The sequence below is a fragment of the Thamnophis sirtalis genome, unplaced genomic scaffold (genome assembly GCF_051295495.1).
Source record: "Thamnophis sirtalis isolate CommonGarterSnake01/CBP01778 unplaced genomic scaffold, rThaSir2_p1.2 scaffold_8, whole genome shotgun sequence".
Taxonomy (NCBI): domain Eukaryota; kingdom Metazoa; phylum Chordata; class Lepidosauria; order Squamata; family Natricidae; genus Thamnophis; species Thamnophis sirtalis.
The window spans coordinates 18,804,618-18,825,287 of NW_028261388.1; the positions used below are offsets into that span (position 1 = coordinate 18,804,618).

A 20,670-nucleotide genomic window follows, 5' to 3' on the forward strand; every position below is an offset into this window, starting at 1 on the left:
CTAATCAAAGTGTATCTGGGAAATGTCTGTGGAGGTCTGATCTAAGAACGATATTTGGCTGTGTAAATTCTGTCTGTGGTCTATGATTGAAAGCGTAGTTCTGATATGGGAAGCTTTGCAGATCATGTTAACCACTATAGGAGTTTTTAGGCTTTATGAAAATGCTTATTGTAAAATTTAAGTCAATAACTATACTGGTGATTTTACTTTAAGAGATGAAATAGAGCAACGAGGCTATCATGAATCACTGTATGATGCTCTACAATGTCTACGGGACAGAGATTTCTCTACCTTTTATGGAAGATTGAAGTGTGCCAGGTAAAAAGCCAGCTTTAAATCATGTTTATGTTGTTAAAGTATTTTGTGAATGTCACATTTGCTAATGTGTTGCAGTTTTAATTAGCTGATAGATGTGCATCATCATGTTCTTTTGGGATGTTCTTTCAGAAAACTTCTGCAGCATTTTTTAAAAGTTAAACATTTTGCTTACAGATGAAATCATACAACAATGGAAATCTTGACATACAATACATTTGGAAAATCAGCAGTAAGACATAAATCCTTATGGAGATGTAATCTGTCACTTTAAAAGAAGGTTTTCCACTCTAGACAAAAGTATTAGTCATTTTTTGTATGTAACATCAACATCAGCTTTGCATGTGTTTTATTGAATAAGATGCAGTTTGATATCTGTTATTTTTAAAGTTGTTTTACGGTTAAATGAAATAATTTCTGCTTAATGGCTTTTGAGTTGGTTTGCCTATAAACAGTGGATTATAATTATTTCTTTTATTTGTAGAATCAAAGAAGTAGAAGAACTACTGAAAGGCAGCCTTGAGTCTGTATATTCATTACTGCCTACACTCTGTAGGCTGCAGACAATTGGAGAGCTGGAATATGTAGGACAACTTTTCTCTGGGTATTTTACTATTTCTTTATACATTATATTAGTCCTGTGGATAGTTTTGATGCTTTTCCTGTGTAAAATCAAAAGCTCTTATATATCTGATGCTTGTAAGCTTAAGTAAAAATTTAAAAATATAAATGGCATATTATACTTTTTAAAAAGTAATTTAATGAGTTCATTAAGTAGCATTTTTTTGCCATTGGGCTGGTCTCAAAGACAGTCATGCTTAACGTGAAATATTTAGCACGATAATATAACTAGATGTCTATTGATTTCAGAGAGTGCTATAAGCATAATTAAACCTGGATCCAGCCAATAAGGATAAATACAGTCTTTCTAACTTTTTCTAAACCTGACACTTTATTAGAGTAACTTAGATGAGATAGGCAGTGTAGAAATGAGATAAACAAAAACTACTTTTTTAAAAATGTGTACTATCTGTTGCAAATTAGTAAAGCCTTGGAGGCTTATTCTTCATTGATTTACCTTCAAATGCCTAAGTGATTTCGCTCAAATCTTAAGACATTAAGAACTAAAACACTTACTTCTTTATTCCAGCTTTGATTTGGTACTTATATTACTTAGAGCCGAGGTGGCGCAGTGGTTAAATGCAGCACTGCAGGCTACTGCTAGATCAGCAGTTCAGCGGTTCAAATCTCACCGGCTCAGGGTTGACTCAGCCTTCCATCCTTCCGAGGTGGGTAAAATGAGGACCCAGATTGTTGGGGGCAATATGCTGACTCTCTGTAAACCGCTTAGAGAGGGCTGAAAGCCCTATGAAGCGGTATATAAGTCTACTGCTATTGCTATTGCTATTATATACACTTCAAAACAAAAGTGTGCCTAAATCAGATTTCTGAGCAAAACATGAATTTGAATGTGAAAGGTATAATTAGTTTCTTGCATTTTACTTATATATTAGATCTATAAATAAATAAAGTCCCCACATGTAAACATATGGAGGGTCTTATATACAGTATTATTGTTAGGTATGACTGGCTAAATGTAAACATTACAATTTAAAAATGCTATATTTTATTTGGAATATTGTTATTGCAATATAGCAACACTTTCCAAGCATCCCCAGGCTATCATTTCTTTCATTGGAATAAAAGCAGCACTGCAAGCACCAATCCTTTTAGGAATATGTGCAATATTACGATATGTGTAGGAAAGGAGTGGTGTTTGCACCCTCTCTCACTGACACTGCATTCTTCAAACAAATTCCTGTAAAAGAATAATTCTCTCAGTCCAGGTAGTTTTTCATCTGTTTACTAAAAATTTAATATAGAGCAGGAGTGTCAAACGTGCATTGTCAAGTTTTCATCACATGACATATCGTGACTTTCCCCCCTTCGCTAAAATGGGTGGGCGTGGCCAGCACAGGAGGCATCCGGCCCACAGGCTGCGAGTTTGACATCCCTGATATAGAGATTTTAATTTCTCACTTGCCATTTACAGCTTGCTCCTAGGTTTCAGACTAAGGACTATTTATAACTAACACTTTATTAATGTTTAGTCAAAGTTTCTTAGCTTTATTCTTTGCTTTCAGGTTGGAAACTAATAACCAGTTGCATAATTTGCATCTGAAGTGGCAGAAGCAGTCCCAACTTCTTCAGGATAGTGACTTTGCTTTCCAAGAGCCTATTATGGCTTTGCGTACAGTAATTTTCAAGCTTCTTCTGGAGAAAGAAAATGAGAATGACCAAAGGGATTGCATTAAAAACATTCTCACTGAACATCTTGTGGAACTATCCAAATTGGCTCGAATGGCAAATAATTCACAGGTAAGAATCAACTGAAAATCTGCCTTAACTATTCCCTAAAATATAAGCCTATGCTTTTATTAACATGCAAATATTGAGTGGATAAAGGATTTTATATTTAGTCAAGGATTCTTCATAGAAACTTAGCTTGTCATCTGGAAAGTTAATAGCCCGGGTTCAAGATCTGAGTGCTGTGTGACAGGGTGAGCTCCTATTACTTGCCACAGCTTCTGCCTACCTAGCAGTTTGAAAGCATGCAAATGCAAATAGATAAATAGGTACCACTTCGATGCTGACCACATGACCATGGAAATGTCTTCGGGCAACTCTGGCTCCCTCAGCTAAGAAATTAGATGAGCAGCATCCCCTAGAGTCAGAACAACTGGACAGGGGAAACCTTTACTCTTACAGTCACTAGCACACTTTCAGGATTTTTCATTCCACAAAACGTAATCATGAATGTATTTTTATGCTAAAAAAGAAGCATTGTATCTGAAATACATTGTTAAAGTAACCATACGATTCTATTTTGATGTTTGTTCATTAGTAATACCCATGAATATCCTTTCATCACGAAGTAGACAGTTGCAATGTCCCAGGATCATGAATTCCATCTTCTGTAACCTCCTGTTAAACAAAAACCAGATTCATTTAACAACCATATTAGTACCTTAACAACTGTAGTGATTCACTTAACAACCGTGACAAGAAAGGTCATATAATGGGACAAAATTTACTTAACCATTGCCTAGCTTAGAATTTTGGGATTAAATGTTGTTATAAATCGAGGACTACCTATAATTTAAAGAGTGGTAGTAAATCGTGCATGGTGTATTGTGAGCTATGTTTCTGAAATAGAATGTTATAACTGGCTTTGTCTATCTCGATTCCAGAAGAATTAAGGAAGGTATTACACCACCCAAATGAAAGTAAAGTAAAGAGTTTTTTGTGTTCGTTTTCAGCTTCCAGAAAGAGCAATATATGAAGTTAAACAGTACAGTCTAACCAAACATGGAGTATCAGAATGGAAATTGGAAGAAGCTCAGGTGTTCTGGGCTAAAAAGGAAGAAAGCTTAGCACTGAGTATTCTAAAAGACATGATCAAGAAATTGGATGAAAATTGGATTGAGGTAGTATCATTTATTTCACTGATGGGTTTGGTAGTAATAACATTTTTTAAATGCATGCCTTGTTTTGTTTTGAGAACTATGTGGTTCAGAGGTGGTATTCAGCAGATTCTGACCAGTTCTGGAGAACCAGTAGCGGAAATTTTGAATAGTTCGGAGGTACTGGTAAATACCACCTCTGACTGGCCCCGCCCCCATCTAGTCTGATCAAGAAAGAATGGGGATTTTGCAGTAACCTTCCCCTGCCATGCCCCCCAAGCCACACCCATAGAACCGGTAGTAAAAAAAATTTGAATCCCATCACTGATGTGGTTCTATTAAATAAGAAGAGCAAAGTATATGAAGAAACAATATCAAAGTAAAAAATATCATAGTAAAATACCTGATCTGCATTATTCTTATTCTAAGGTTGAGAAAGACCCACATCTGAAATTAATTTACACAGAATGCTTGAGGTTATGTGGAAGTTGGTTAGCAGAGACCTTTTTAGAAAATCCTACCATCATTATGCAGAACTACTTGGAAAAGGTAATGTATTTGCAGTGAATCCTATAACCTGTACAAAGCATTTGAAAATTAAATTTGGTTTACATTGTTCTATTATTTGTTCCTCACATTACTCCAGGCAGTTAAAATTGCTGGGAATCACAACGATGACAGCAGCGATGAGCTGAAGAGAGGAAAGATGAAGGCTTTTCTCTCTTTGGCTCGCTTTTCGGATACTGAGTATCAAAGAATTGAGGATCGTATGAAATCATCAGAGTTTGAAAATAAGCAAGCTTTGTTGAAGAAAGCCAAGAATGAAGTTGTCCTTTTAAGGGAGCATAAAGTTCAGACTAATCGGTAAGGCTCTTAGCTGAAGCTGGCCATGTTAGTAAATTGATTGAAGTTTTCAGTAAGTGATCATGGACACCATCATATTTTTCAAACATTAAGATGGCATCCGTGCCCAACTTTTAAATAATATATAATAAAATTGCCACCTGGTATGATAGCTAAATTTATTTTCTCAAGGTATCTTGAGATTTTAGCCATTTAAAATTTTTAAGCACAACTTATTTGTTCCTATTTTGTTTTTACATGATATTGTTCATTCCTTTAAAAAGCTGCAGGTATGCAAACCAACGCTACTGTAATAAAAAGAAAATTAAGGTGGCCCTGGTCTTTTTAACTTGGAACTCTTTAATTTCATTGTATTATCCTGATATTCTTGGAACAAGTGGTTTAAGAATGAGCTTCTTGCAGGAAAATTGTATAATTATCTTTTGCATAATCATTAATATTTAATCAGAGTAGTTTTTGGATGGAGCTTTTATTTCTCATTTTGTACCACTTAGATATACTGTGAAAGTTCAGAGGGAGTTGGAACTAGATGAATGTGCAATTCGCGCCCTGGAAGAAGATCGCAAGCGTTTCTTACGCAAAGCAGTTGAGAACTACATTATGTGTTTATTGAGTGGAGAAGAGCATGACATGTGGATCTTCCGTCTCTGTTCTCTCTGGCTTGAGAATGCTGGACTTTCTGAAGTCAATGCAATGATTCAGGTTGGTCTTGCTGAAGTCTTATTTTTCTGCTTCAGATTGAGAGCCAGTTTGGTACAGTGACTAGGAAGCAGGAGACTGAGTGCTTGGCCTGCCTTAAGCACAAAGCCAGTTGTTTGACCTTGGGCCAGACCCTCACTCTCAATCCTAGGAAGAAAGCAATGGCAAACTACTTCCAAAAAGAATTATTTTTTGGAGTATAAGACACACCTTTTTCCCTCAGAAAAGGGGGTGTAAATCTGGATGCATCTTATACACTGAATAAAACAGTTTTGGCCTACTGAAACTCCACCCCCTTTGCAAAATTGGACGTGCAGAGGGTTTGGGAGGCCTGCAAAGTGCTCCTGAGGGCTGGGGAGGGCAAAAAAGAGCACAAAATGGGCTGTTTTTGCCCTCCCACCAGCCTCCAGGAGCACTCTACAAGCCTTTCAACCCTTTTGCATGCCGTTCCCTCACCCTGAAAAATGGCCTGTTTTTTGCTCGTTTTTGGCGCCTCCAGGCCCCAGGAGCCTCCCAAAGCTCTGTATGTCCCCCTTATGCAAATTTTTTTAAATTTACCTCTTCAAAATCATGGTGCGTCTTATACTCCGGTGTGTATTATAATCTGAAAAATATGGTACTTAAGTGAGATGGATGGTGCAGAATAAGATAGATGATAGACAGACAGAGAGACACATTGCTCAAAAACCTGTTAAGACTTATCCAGGCAGTTGTCAGGAATCAGTGTTGACTCAAAGGTGCACACACACACAAACACACATTTGAGGATGCTGCCTTTATATTGTGAATCTTTAATTTGGATCCTAAGCCTTTATCATGTAAATCCAGTTTTTGTAAAAAATAAAGCAAAACAACAAAAAACCTGGGCATGTTGTCAGCTTTATTTGGATTTTACATGTTTTGTGCATCTTTATGCTACATCTACAGTTTATCAAAAATCAGAACAAGATTTTCATTGTATTATTTCATTATTGTTGTTGGTGTTTACTAGATTAATATAGTTGATTAGTTTGAAAGATACTATCTTGTTTTTCTCCTACATAGAGAAATGATTAGAACTAAAGCATTGCATTTGGCACACTCCTCGTTTCTTCTCTCTCACTCTCATTATGCCTGCCTCACTTCATTAGCCTTTGTTCTTGGGATATGTGATATGGTTATCTGAATTAATTAGCATCAGCTTGCCATCTTAATAGCATTTTCAATTGTTACTTTTTCAGGCTAGTATAAGAAAGTATCCACCTTGCATAAACACCTAATTGTGTTCCACATTGATTCATATATACGAAGCATACCTTAATCTTTTGTAGCTTTATTTGGTGCGTCTTTGTTTTATTTTTCAGTCTGGTCTATAAATCTGGTAATCTATGGTTGCCTCTATAGCAAAGGGGAAGAAAACATCCAAAGGGGTTTAGATATAAAAGAGATCTGCTAGTCTAGTTAGCAACCAGTATTATGTTTGCATGGCTTTCTTGGGAAGACAAGTAGTCCTTGCTTAATGACCTTAATTACCAATTCCATTGCTCAATGAAGCAGTTGTTAAGCAAAACAGTTCATGACTGCACCAACTTATGACAGCAGTTCCAGCAGTCCTGGTTGTGATTGTTAAGTGAGTACAGGAGTATTGACTTTGCTTCTCAAAAGAAAAGGTTGAATGTAGTGATCACAGGACCACAGGATGCTGCAACCATCATAAATGCATGAGGATTGCCATGCACCTGAATTGCAGTCATATGAGCACAGGACACTGCAATAGTTATAAAGTGAACACAAGTCACAAATAATTGTTTTCAGTGCTGTCGTAACTTTGAACAGTCACTAAAGGAATGGTTGTTAAGGGTTATTAGATCCCAAGATCAGATTAGTATAATCATTTTACTGAAAAGATGATATTTCCACATTTAATTGATGAGACATATTAATAGTAATGGATTATAGCCATTCGGTCTGGCATTCATAAAACTTAAATAAGCATCTTACTCTGTAAAGAAGTCTGACAGTGTTTAAATATTAAATGCACTTTCCTATTTTGTCTCTATTTTACATGCTCTTCTGCTGCACAACAGAAGGAGGCCCAGAAAATCCCATCCTACAAATTCTTGCCACTGATGTACCAGCTGGCTGCTCGAATGGGAACCAGGATGAATAAATTTCATGAGATTTTGAATAATGTAATTGATCTTCAATTGTCATGTTTCTTCCTCATATTATAGAGTTTTTGTTTGAATTTTAAATAGGTATGGTAGGAGAGCGGCACAATTTTTTTTTCTTAGAAAGTATGTGGACAGTTGAGCTAGTAGAATCCTTTCTAGCTTGCTTTAGATATTTTGAAAATGCTAAAGGATTTAGCAGGGCCTGCCTTAAGGGTCAAACAACTTGTCCATAAATACTCACTGTGACATATGTTATATTAGTTAAATGTTTTTGATGGGGTGTTCCAAAAAAAATAAGTAGTCCACAGTTCAAAGTTACAGTGGCACTAGCGAAATGGACTGTCCTTGAGATAGTAGGTCCTTGAAGTTCTGTCTCTGTCATTGTGTCCATGTGATGATGTATCCCAAAGATCTTGTACTGCCAATCATCCCCCCTGCTCTCTGTAGTACACACTTGTTTGGAGCACTCCCCTCCCCTTGTGGCCTCTGCTAGCTCATCTGTAGCTTCCAGTGCTGCCTTGCGCCCCCACTCCGATACTTCCTTGACGCCAAAAAACTATATATGGTACCCAGACCCACTGTGGCAACTGTACTTCCTGCATTCTTTGCCTAGGATTCCCAGCTCTTCCTGCTTAATGACCCATGCATCCTGCATTTACACAGCACCCGGGACTCCTGACATTGCCTTTGCTAAGACATGTGGTCATGTCATGTCATAATTTTTGACTGCATCACTTGGCAGTGGCAATCCCAATCCCCATTGTTGTCTCCTGCAGACCACTTGTAAGTGGGATAAAAACTAACTTTCATTTAATGTAAATATAGTGAAACTGAAAGTAAATTAATTAACTACAGCTAATATAAATCTTTAGGGAAGAGCCATACGTAAGGCTTTCCGGGTCCATGTGTACTTCTGAGTTAAAGCATATTGAACATTATTGTTAAAGCTTTGATGCTTGTTTAATGTTCAGTTCATATTTTATTTTAAATAATCAACTTTTTAAATATTTTACTTGAATAGCTTATAGCAAGAATTTCTCTTGACCATCCACATCACACTTTGTTTATAATTTTGGCATTGGCTAATGCCAACAAAGATGAACTCCTGACCAAGCCAGACGTGACTAGAAGAAGTGGACTAATAAAAAATGTGCCAAAAGAAACATCTTCTCTTGACATGGTACTTAATTTAACTGACTTTGCATTATTTCGGGTTGTAAAAAATAGTAAGCTTTGTTAAAGGAATCATAGAGCATGTTATCAGCTTTGAAGATGAGGATACAATATTTTTTCTTCTGCAATGTTTTCTATTTCCTCATATCAGATTTATTTTATGTCTTTGATTAATTTAAACTTCACATTTGAATTTTATTTTTGACTTCCTTAAAAAAAAAAAACACCTTATCTTGCAGGATCGAATGGAGGCTGCTAGCAGTATAATTAACATTGTAAAACGCAAAAGACCTGATATGGTGTTAAAGGTTGAAGCCCTTTGTGATGCTTATATTACTTTGGCAAACATGGATGCAACTCCCTGGAAAACCCACAGAAGTATGTATTGGGGGAATTGGGTGCTTTGAATTAATTCATTCTTAGTTCGAACCCCATAGTAAAGGGGACTGTATTCTGCCAACAATGTATTTTACTTGGATTACCTATATTGTATATGAATGCTGTATGTTGTAAATATTTTTTCCAATCTGCTATGTCTAGCTGATGAGAGTTGATTTATTTGGCAGGGTATAAATCCCAAAAATAATTGTTAATTAAAATAAATTGATTGATAGTGGCTAAGTAGAACCTCTGAAATAACTTTCGATAATATCAGAAATGTATTCTGAACTTCTTCAGTGACTATTCCCAAAACATTGACTATACTATGACAAAGGGTGCTTGCCTTAAAAGTTATATTACTCAATGAATAGCAAATATTTATTAATATGAGATTTGTATTGTTTATCCAGGAGCCATAAATATTCCTTCCGATCAACCTCTAATTAAGTTAAAAAATCTAGAGGATGTTGCTGTACCTACCATGGAAATAAAGGTAAATCAATTTAAGTTACATTTAAGTCTCAGTAAACATTTTAGTCCTGTTGTGTTGTGAGCAGCAGAGAAATGAAACATTCTTTATTGTTCAGTTGAACATTTCAATTAGGGGAGAGACAAAATTCAAGAAATATCTACATTTCATCTAAAATTCTATGTGGTTTTAGGTGGATCCTAGTGGCAAATATGAAAATTTGATTACAATAAGATCATTCAAACCAGAATTTCGCCTAGCAGGCGGGGTCAATCTACCCAAAATAATAGATTGTGTTGGATCAGATGGACAACAGAGAAGGCAGCTTGTGAAGGTGAGTTCTCTGTTTCATTATAAAATATGAACAGGATTATAGATGTGGCACTTTTGTATACTGCCAAGTTCTTCACATCAGAATAAGGTATAAAATATTCAGTCACAAATATACATACTATTAAGTTTATTTCTCAGGAACATTTTGGTATGGGAGTGCATACATAGAAACGTCTGTTTCTTCCTCCGGTACCATTCTGAATTTGCACTGTTGGGTCAGGACCCTACCAAGGGGGCCTCTTTATATTTTTATTTTACTGTATGAAAATTTGGATAGTAACAATTTGAATATGATATTGGTAATGAGTTGTGTTTTTTCTGCAAGGCTAACCAAAGTTTTTCCACACTTTTGAGCAATTCCAAAGAAAAAGAAGGTTCATCTGAAATTGCAGTTTCAGTCTCACTCTCATTTAGAATGAAAAGTTGTGTGGAGACCTTTTGTTGTGATCATTGCTGTCCCTAACACATTTATATGGATGTAATTTCTATTTGCTTCTCTGAATGTACATAGGATCAGGTTATATAATTCTGCATTTACATTTATTCTGGGGACAATGCTATTCCTATTGTCTTTTTTTAAACTCTCTTAAAGGGACGTGACGATCTGAGACAGGATGCTGTTATGCAACAGGTTTTCCAGATGTGCAATACTCTGCTACAGCAAGATGCTGACACCAGAAAAAGAAAACTGACCATCCGCAGATACAAGGCAAGTTTTGCATAAAAATGGCCTGCTGTAGATATAATGTTGGTGCCCTGAATGCAGGAGGAACTGCCTGGTACAAGACCATTAGTTCATCTGCTGTTTCTCATTAATAACATCTAGAATAACTGATGATTGCAGAATCTGACCCCCAGTCAAATAGGTTGCCAACCTTTTTCCTCCAACAGAGTAAGTGTTTGCCTAGTTTGGAATGATTTCCGCAGGATAATAGCAACTTTCCAGAGCCTGACACAGACCTTGCCCAGCACTTGATGCTTGGGAGTCTGCTGAGGATATAGCCTGGGGCCCTTCTTTATTTATTCTATTTCTTTTTGGAGCAACAACCAAAACACTCTAGACAGATTATAATATGTTTTAAGTGATTTTAAATCATATTCATGCAATTTAAATTGATATAGTGCTTGACTGATATCCATTTTGTCCAGTGACTGTTCAGAGTTACAATGACGCTGAACAAATAGTGGTTACAAAGTTCATCCCTGAACAAGGTTGGAATCTTGAGTGCTTGGCAATCCATTCCCACTTAACTGGTTGCCAAGCGCCCCGTGGTGTTTGATTGCCATTTCTAGCCTTCCCTACTGGCTTCCTCTGAAAATCTTTAGGGAAGCCATCAGGAAAGATCACAAGATGCTGGGGAAGTCTTCTCCCTTGTGAACCCCCATCCACCTCCTGGACTCATGCCATGCTTCTCACACAACCCCACCCACACATGTGGTGCTTCTTGCACACACTACCTGACCTACACAGCACCTTTCACACACACCCTTGTGCACATTCCGTGGTGTGCATGTTGAACATCCTTTCCCGCCCTTGTGCACCTTCATCAATCTCTCTCACACCCAGGCCGTACCTTGCATACCGCATTGCTCTTTGCTTATCTGCCCATGGACCTGGGACTTGCAACTTTCTTCCTGTTTCCCCACTGGCTTAGGCTATGGGAAGCCAGCAGGAGATTCACCTCACTTAACAACGACGGGATTCAGTTAACAACATCACTAAGTAATGGGGCAATGCTTTATGACTGCATTTCTTAGTGATCAAAATTCCAGTCCCAATTGCCCTTGTAAGACAAGGACTACCTGGGTGAGCCCAGAAAATATAAATAACATATAGCAATATATTTCTTCTATCTAAAATAGCAAATCCACTACTGAAATGTATTACAGTTTGTTCACAACTGCTGAATCTTTCCTCTTGTTGCAGACTAGCTTTAAAACAATCAACTTGTACATGTCCCCTTTCTTTCCTTTTTATCTTGAGCGTTTTCTTCTATCTTTCCAATGGTAATGCGTTCTCTAGCACTTTCTTGATTAACTAGAGATCATATAATTCAGAATGGATCTGCTTTGTCTACCTCTTTAGGTTGTTCCCCTTTCTCAGAGAAGTGGCGTCTTAGAGTGGTGCACTGGCACAATTCCTTTGGGTGAATTCCTCATCAATACTGACAGCAGTGCTCACAAACGCTATAGACCACAAGACTACAGTAGCTTAGAGTGCCAAAAGAAAATGATGGTAAGTCTGCTACATTAAATCAAGTCAATTAATGCTTCTTCATTTGTAGAAACTGGACGTAAGAAAATAGATGGAGTAACAGAAATACAGTTGTCCACATGAGAGACAATCATGTTGTCAAACAGTGGTCCAGGATTCACTAAGAAAAGTAATATGACCTCAGAGACTTTTATCATGTAATAGGAATTTGGTCTTCAAATCAAATTTAGTTAAGCAATGGTACAGATGGGTCAAACTGTCAAGTATATTGACATAATGACACATTGGCACAGTGAAACCAATATGAAATCAAGAAGAAGAAGGACATAGCATATTTGAAACCCTAATTGCGAGGAGAATGTCTTCAGATGCGATACCACCCCTGGAAAAAAATATTTCCTTTTGTAGCTGTCTGCCTTCCCTCACTTTGTGATATGATGCTCCGATGAATTTGGAAGCCATTTTTGGCAGATGATCATTTCTTTTAGTATCTCATCCCAAGGTGTTTGCCAATTAAAGCTAAAATAAGCATTTTGCGTTGACCCAGAAATGGCTCCCTGGCAGTGCCAATAGGATCCTACTAATTAGTTCCAGTTGCTGTGAAATTTCTGTACAGTTTTCAAAGTTAGCACTACATGTAGTCTCTGCAATAATCCAGACAGCATTACCAGATTCTATGGCTATTCTATTTTAATTGCAGAACTCTAGAAGATCAATCAATGGCAGAAAAAAGAAAATCTCTCTTTAAATCCATCTGGGTATTTTTTTATTTGTTTGTTTGTTTATTTATCTATTTTAAAGGTTCTCTTGCTATCCAGATGAGGGAGCCCTACCAAATTCAGTACTTTATTCACCACATTATGGTGTTTCTTTACAATGTTATCAGACTATCTTGTGCTCATTTTCATATGCATTCATACTTTGTAGGAAAGAGATTTATTTTCTTGTGTAATTGCAAGGATAGTTGTATTTGAAAGCATTTTTCATACCATCTCTATTCATATACAAAAGAAACTACACTCAGAATAAACAGGAGAAAAGAAAGAAATATCTCTAAACTATTTGTGGTTTCCTTCAAAGGATGCACAAAAGAAAGATTTTGAAGAAAAATATACTCTTTTCATGGATATATGCCAGCATTTTCAACCTGTGTTTCGCTATTTCTGTATGGAAAGATTTTTGGATCCAGCGGTATGGTTTGAGAAAAGGTTGGCATACACTCGAAGTGTTGCCACTTCATCTATAGGTATTATAAAATATAATAAACTGTTTTATGAAGCTTCTTATCATATTTACTATTAAATGAAGGAATTTTATTAATTTTCTATGAAGAGTTCTTTGCCAGCGGAGTTGCTGCAGAGAAAGAGTGGGCAATCTGGAGGCAATAGTAGCTATAAATGGAGACAAACTTTTGATGATTTAACTTTTGGGAATGGGCAAAATCTAACAGTAAGCTGGTTCTTTGGAGATCTGGGTAAAGGCAAATTGTTTCTTTTTGTCCTTTGGAATGGAAGGGGAGGGTTAGTATTATTTTAAACTAGCAGGTGGCATCTTTTAGATGGTCAGAAGTGCTCCAATATTTATCAGGAGGACAAGAGCCACAATTGTAGGATGGATAATGTAAAGGGCACAGGGAAGCATCACACAGATGTTGTCAGCCACGTTCCACCCCACCCCCCACCAGTTGTTTGCATCTGGGCTGGCTGGCTTGCTTATATATTTGATTAGTGGATTGATGCCTATAGCCACCCATCTCAACAGAAAACTCTTTTAACATATATAAAGTGTACTTTGGAAATACACTGTCATTTTTATATCTCAAAATCATGGATATCATTCCACTAATAATTGACAGTTGTGATTGGAAAAGTTTCTGGCTGCCAGACTAAGAAAGGCACAACACTCCACGTAGCTCCATCCTTCCTTTATTGAGGTACTATTTGTGTCTTTCCCTTTCAAAAGGCAGGAAATTACACTGCTGATTTTTCAGATAGGATTCCAGAAACTCCAAAATGGGTTTGCAGAGTCTTAACTTTTAACCACTTTGTGTTTTTTAAAATGATGAACTCATTTTTGGTAACTTAAATTTTAATAGATTGTGTAAATAGTTACTTTTATTATCTTTCTATTTTTATTGAGGTGTTTTATTTGGATAGCTAATGAAAAATAAACTATGTTGTACTTTGTTAATTAGAGTTTAAAATATATATGTTGTGTGTATTATCAATACAAAAATATAATTATATGAAACTATTAGCTCTGTACCAGAGCTCCATACAGTATATTAGCTATTGGCTGTCTGCAGTTTTTTATTCCCCTTGAAAGGATGTTTCTGAAATCAGGGCATTATTGGTGCATTGGATTGTCTTGCTAGATTATAGTGGGGAAATGGAAGAATCCACTCTTCATATTTGCAGTAGGCTTTAAAAAAATAAAGACTGGATACAAGTACTTCTGGATTAATTTTGGATCTTTCCATTTCAGTTGGCTACATACTTGGTCTCGGAGACAGGCATGTACAGAATATTCTGTTAGATGAAGAAAGTGCAGAACTTGTACATATTGATCTAGGTATGTACCAAGTAAAGAATCAAGTGTTTAAATTTTGATGCGAATCCCATTCAAGCATTATAAAAATAAGCAGGTTCACCATTCTAATTAACTCTGCTCTTTCTCCTGCGTATTGCATTGTTGTCTGACGAAGAAAAGCCTCACAGGTATGAAATGGTGCATCATTGCTTGCGCTAAGGCTTTTTGCCTTAGGATAAAGCTATCCCACGAACAATATTGATGTAAGAGGGGACGTCTCAAGTTTCTAAACATCAGCATAGGGCTTTACCATTTGTTGAGTCATAAAGGAAGGAACAGTGTAACATGAAAAAAGAATGAAGTAAAAAAAATGCAGAAGTTATACCATGAACTCCAAAAACATTGACAAGATTGATTATATTTCTTCTTGCCCCTGTTTTTGAAAAGACACAACAAGTAGACCTCAATTTATAATGCCAATTGGGGCCAGAATTTCCATCCCTAAGCAGCAGTTATAAAGCACAATTGCTTGGTGACAGCAATCCTTGCACTCTTGGTTGCTGTTGTCCGTTGAATCTCGTAGTCATTAGGTGAGGCAACTTCCTACCAGCTTCTCACAACCAAATCAATGGGGAAGCTGACAGAAAGTTGCAAGACCCAGGTGCTCACAAGCAGGATGGCAGGGAAGGTAAGTGGCTGCCCAGGTGCAAAATGACCCAAAGAGGCCAGGCAGTTGCCGTGAGGGTAGGGGAAGGTGCACAGGTAACAGGGAGGTGCAGCAAGGATCTGGGAGTGTGAATCCAGAGTGGTTAGGAGATGGTGCATGAATATGGGAGCTTTATTCCTATGACTTGACCTTCCCTGCCAACCTCCCCATTGGCTTTCTGGAGAAGCTAGTGGGAAAGGTCGCCAATAGAGATCACATGATCATGGGGCAATGCAGTCAGTTGTAATTGCAAGCCTTTTGCCAAGCACCCATATTTCAATCACACGTTCACAGAAAAGCTGGGACACTGGAACGCAAAGCCCAGTTATAACCAGCGACGTCATTACTTTGAATGTTTGCTAAATGAATGGTCGTAAATGGAGGACCACCTGTGATTTAATAATCATTAAAATATGTACTGTTACCTCATTGCTGCAATTACCAATTGCATTTTCTGACATTTAAAATATATATTTTAATGCTGTATTGGTACATGAAGGCTGGGGAAAGTGCTTTTAAAAAAGCCTTCGACTTCTGCTTTCTTTTCTCCATTAGGTGTTGCCTTCGAGCAGGGCAAAATCCTTCCTACTCCAGAGACTGTACCTTTTAGGCTAACAAGAGACATAGTCGATGGCATGGGCATTGCTGGTGTTGAGGGGGTCTTCAGGAGGTATGTTACTCCTTTCAAAGCATTTTAGCATTATGTATGCCAGGATTTCAGTTTTTACAGTTTGGGAAATTGAGTTGGTAAGAACTGTTTCCAGTTATAAAAATGTGGCCCATGTGAGCTGATTGTAAATTTTTATTTACCTAGAAAAAATACATTGTAAGATTTTCTATAAAAGTTAAAATAGAAACTGGTTTTGACATTAAAAATCTGTTTGGAAATCATTTAGATGCTGTGAAAAAACTATGAATGTTATGAGAAATTCTCAAGAAGCCCTGCTAACTATTGTAGAAGTAAGTGTTTTTTGGCTTAAATATAACATTGAAAGTAATACTTATATTAAATATACTTTGGTGTGTTGGACTACTATACTCCATATTTAATATTTTGCATCCCAAAAGACAATTTAGTTGGTATCTAGCTTTAAAATTCTGATTCCTCTCCTATCTCAGTGAATATTGGAATGGAGGTAATATAATACAAATAGTGCATCCTAATTGAAACTTGTTAATGTCATTCTGAATTCATGTTCCAATAAAGCAGACTTATAGTACAAGAAATATTAGACTGACATTCAATCATTTTAACACCAAGTAAAAAAATAAAGCAGTAGGCCAACCTGGGAAGGCATTCAGAAAGATTTTCGTGTTGTATTGCTTTGGACCTGATGATACAAAGATATGGCAAACAGCAGGCACAGATTCCAGAAAACGGACAATAGTTTACCATGAATCATGTTGGAACTTTGAATTAAGTGCTAAGAGAATCTTTCCATCTAAATTGCTATTTGAAGGCTCTTGAAGGGATATAAGAACCTAAATAATGGCCTGCTAGATCGGACCTCTGCCCATCTAGTCCAACAGCTTGTTCTCAACTGTAGCCATCCAAATGCACAACAAAGTCACCCAGGAAATGGTCTTCAGAGGCAGTCACACTGCCATCAAAGCTGACAGCCCTCAATCACCATGACTTTCATAAATTGGTCCAACCCTTTTTTGAAGCCAGCTATGCTGGTAGCCAGCACCACATTTCATGGTAGCAACTTCTCAAATTGAATTACATATTGTGTAGTAACATTTATCAAGTGTTGGTTTGGGAAGGAACTGCAATCTCCTTTCCAGTTGCTATACTCCCCAAATAAATAAAAAATCCATATACTTTACAGCCGTAGAATCCTTGAATGAGCATTCTTCCTCTCAGTCAACAGAGAATAAGAGCCAGTAACAAAATATAACACTTGGGATTGCAAATTGAGGAAACCTTACCTCTATTTACTTATTTGATTTCGTTATTTGATGGAACCAGAGTTCAATAGCTGAATTTATGGGTTGAACAATTCGGAATTTCCCCCTAAAATGTTAATTTAAAAATTACGCTACGCAGATAAAACTAATACTTTGCTATAAGAGATGGGCAGTGGAATGCTCTGTTTAGAAACATAATTGTGTCTCCTTTGATATTTAGGTGCTTCTATATGACCCTCTTTTTGACTGGACCATGAATCCTCTGAAAGCTCTATCTCTGCAGCAAAGGTCAGAAGATGAAGCTGATGTCAGCTCCAACTTCAGTAGTGCTAATCAAGGATGTAGCAAAAAAGCAAAGTAAGGAGAAATTTTATTATTACTTTGTATTTTTTGTATTTATGAATTAGTATCCGTATGCCTCCTAAAACCCTTGTTCTCTTCTCAGTAATGAAAACCAGTTATTTAATAAAGTGGCAGAGCGTGTTTTGATCCGACTTCAGGAGAAACTTAAAGGAATGGAAGAAGGTACAGTGCTCAGCGTGGCCGGCCAGGTGAACTTCCTCATACAGCAAGCCATGGACCCCAAAAATCTTAGCCGCCTCTTCCCGGGATGGAAATCATGGGTATAAATATATACTATAAGGAAATAAGACATGACCTCCAGAAGTGGTTACAAACATTTTAATGGTTCCCGAGGAAGGTAGAATTAATATTATATTAAAAATATTACATGGAAAACGTTGAATCGAAAAGCGTTACTCCATTGCAATTATTCCAATGTGATGAAAGCAATATTAGTGTTGCACTCTAAGCCCTGTCCCTGTTAGATAGATAGATAGATAGATAGATAGATAGATAGATAGATAGATAGATAGATAGATAGATAGATAGATAGATAGATAAAATGAAAGCAGTAAGATCCTCTGGATGTCCCAGGAGGATTTGTCTTTTGCTTGCATTGGTATAACTAGGAATATGTCTTCCTGATCTTCACCCTCAGACAAGAATTTCAGGAAATTAACAATATTACAATTTGCTTTAACAAAAGAAAAATATTTTTCATAAGCCCCACTCCTTGTTTGGTTTAAGAATGTTACTGGAGCATAGTAGTTCTTATTTTCTACTACTTTTAAAATGATCAAACTGACATCAAGCCTGCCTGCAAAACGGCCAGTTTCCTTTCTCCGACGAGAGAATGTACTCAAGATGAAAACGTGCATCATCCATGCATGTTAAAGATGATGCTGTGCATCCTGCTATATAAATATTTAGGGATTTCTCATTTATATTATATATAAAGTTGTAGGTTTTCTAAAAAATGGATAACAGGAAATTGTATTTATATACAATTTGTATATACCGTATTTTTCGGAGTATAAGATGCACTGGTGTATAATATGCATCAAGATTTCGAAGAGGTAAGAGAAAACAGCTTTTGTCCTCCCTGACCCCAGGAGTACTCTGCAGGCTTTAGGAGGGCTGGGGTAAAGCAAAAATGCCTCAATTTTTGTGAAAATCAGGCAGAAAATGGGCTGCTTTTCCCAAAAACAGAGGCATTTTTGCCTTCCTTCAGCCCTACTGAAGCCTGCAGAATGCTGCTGGGGGAAGGCAAAAACGCCTCTTTTTTTTTTTTTGAAAAATGACTCATTTTTTGCCCATTTTTCGCAAAAACAGGAGCATTTTTGCCTTCTCCTAGCCCTGCTGAAGCTTGCAGAGTGTTGCTAGGGGCTGGAAGAAGGCAAAAACGCATCAATTTATGCGAAAAATGGCCCATTGTTCACAAAAATGGGATGCAGGCAGTGCTTCGGGAGGTCAAAAATGGCTATATTCGGTGTATAAGACACAATATTTCCACACTCTTGGGGGGGGGGGAAGGTGCATCTTATACTCCAAAAAATACGGTTTATACAATATATATAATGTATGTGGTTCTGAAGACATTTCAAAAAAAGTAGGAATTCACAATAACGCGTACAATCAGAAATAATTGCATAGTGCTACCTAGCGCACTACTTTTCATTATTACTAAAGAGTGTAGTTCTTTGGCTTGACAAAGTGGCATAATCTATCCTACTTTATGCTATAATAATGAGGGGAGGGGAGAATTACCCCCCCCCTTTTTTTACACGTGAATGTGAATATAGATTTCTTACAAACAGAATAATTCCAGTAACAGTTTTAGTTTATACTAGCAAGAAATTCCTATATCCAAATAGTACAGTAGTCTTGTTCTATATCATGGAAAAGATAGACTTATTTTACATTTCATTATTGATTCAATTTAGTTCAGTAATAAGCTAATCTTTTTTGTTGTAATTTGTATGTGCACTTTGGAACCTGGAGGAAGTTACTGAAGAAACTTAAACTATATTGTAAACACTGTTGTAAGCACATGCTTTTTTTCTTGAGAAACTATTCATGTGGAAGTATTTTTTTATTTGCTTTGCTGTTTGTGTATTGATATGGTTGAAAATGCAGAGGTCCTAAAAAGTGCCTTTTAAAATATACAATAAAGCCAAATTCTTTTGAACATGCATTTCTCTTGCATATTCATTTGTGCATAAAGCCATAGTGAGCTATAAAAAGAATGGAAGAATTTTGTCTGTTCTCCTGTGTGCTGCTCCGGGAATCCAATCATGGGTTAACTTAGCCTTCTAGCCTTGAGACTGAGTATGCAAATATCAAAGTTACGCCTCCTCTGACTGGACTTCCGTTTCCTCTCCAGTTCTTATTACTCAGTCAAGCCTACGAGACTTATTTTCAACGCTCTCTTGATTAATTGCTAATATTTCAAGATTAAGGATGAATTTACTTGGTTTTCACTGTGGATTTCTTGCTGGATTGGAGGTAAAGCGGCAGATTGCTGCCAGCCGATTCCTCCCTCGCTGTTTCCCTTAAAGGGATATCGGATCGCTACAGCTGGAGTGGGGCGTTCTCCGCCTGCCCTCCCTTAACATCAGCGCGCAAGGAAGCTGAGTCTCCCAGCGCTGCTCTCCACGCCGGATAGCACCCGCCCGCGAGCGCGGTCAGATCCGAGGCTTTGGCTTGTCGGAGCGGGTCTCCCCCCCTCCCCGCCTCCCTCCTTTGTGCCCTCGCTGGAGCGGCTGCCGGAGGATTACATGAATCGGCTGTTTGGGAATTTCCCCTGCGGTTCCTTTGAATTTCGCGCCTTTGATGCCGGTGACCTTATTTGGTAGCGCTTTTCACACATGCGCAGTAATGCCTGGGATGAGAAGGCAGATTTTGCCCGCGCGCTTGAGTTTGCGCACTGCTTCTGCCCTCCCTTTTCCCTCACTCGAGTTTGCTGACTCAGGGAGGAGGTCGCTTCTCTTGGTCTCTGCTTCCACGTGGCGTTCTTGGCGAGTGCTTTCAATTGCATTCCTTTGTTTCGCTGATTGAGCTCTTTCAAATTCATATCATGGCTGATCAATCGGTATTGCAAGGTACTGTCCGGCCAG

At 37.5% G+C, this 20,670-nt stretch overlaps 1 protein-coding gene across 1 annotated transcript in view; it reads left to right on the forward strand.

The window, feature by feature from the left end:
* ATM (ATM serine/threonine kinase) overlaps positions 1-19,748 on the forward strand; it is a 67,000-nt gene extending 47,252 nt beyond the window's left edge. The window contains exons 44-63 of the mRNA XM_087721184.1: positions 214-318; positions 800-919; positions 2,460-2,694; positions 3,636-3,803; positions 4,209-4,328; positions 4,426-4,643; positions 5,138-5,345; positions 7,409-7,513; positions 8,517-8,675; positions 8,908-9,046; positions 9,460-9,542; positions 9,712-9,852; positions 10,444-10,560; positions 11,938-12,087; positions 13,147-13,312; positions 14,551-14,637; positions 15,857-15,971; positions 16,198-16,261; positions 17,433-17,569; positions 17,658-19,748. Of these exons, the coding sequence (XP_087577310.1) occupies positions 214-318; positions 800-919; positions 2,460-2,694; positions 3,636-3,803; positions 4,209-4,328; positions 4,426-4,643; positions 5,138-5,345; positions 7,409-7,513; positions 8,517-8,675; positions 8,908-9,046; positions 9,460-9,542; positions 9,712-9,852; positions 10,444-10,560; positions 11,938-12,087; positions 13,147-13,312; positions 14,551-14,637; positions 15,857-15,971; positions 16,198-16,261; positions 17,433-17,569; positions 17,658-17,841 (2,821 nt within the window). The 3' untranslated portion in view covers positions 17,842-19,748. The remainder of the gene's footprint in view (positions 1-213; positions 319-799; positions 920-2,459; positions 2,695-3,635; positions 3,804-4,208; positions 4,329-4,425; positions 4,644-5,137; positions 5,346-7,408; positions 7,514-8,516; positions 8,676-8,907; positions 9,047-9,459; positions 9,543-9,711; positions 9,853-10,443; positions 10,561-11,937; positions 12,088-13,146; positions 13,313-14,550; positions 14,638-15,856; positions 15,972-16,197; positions 16,262-17,432; positions 17,570-17,657) is intronic.
* Positions 19,749-20,670: the final 922 nt, after the last annotated feature.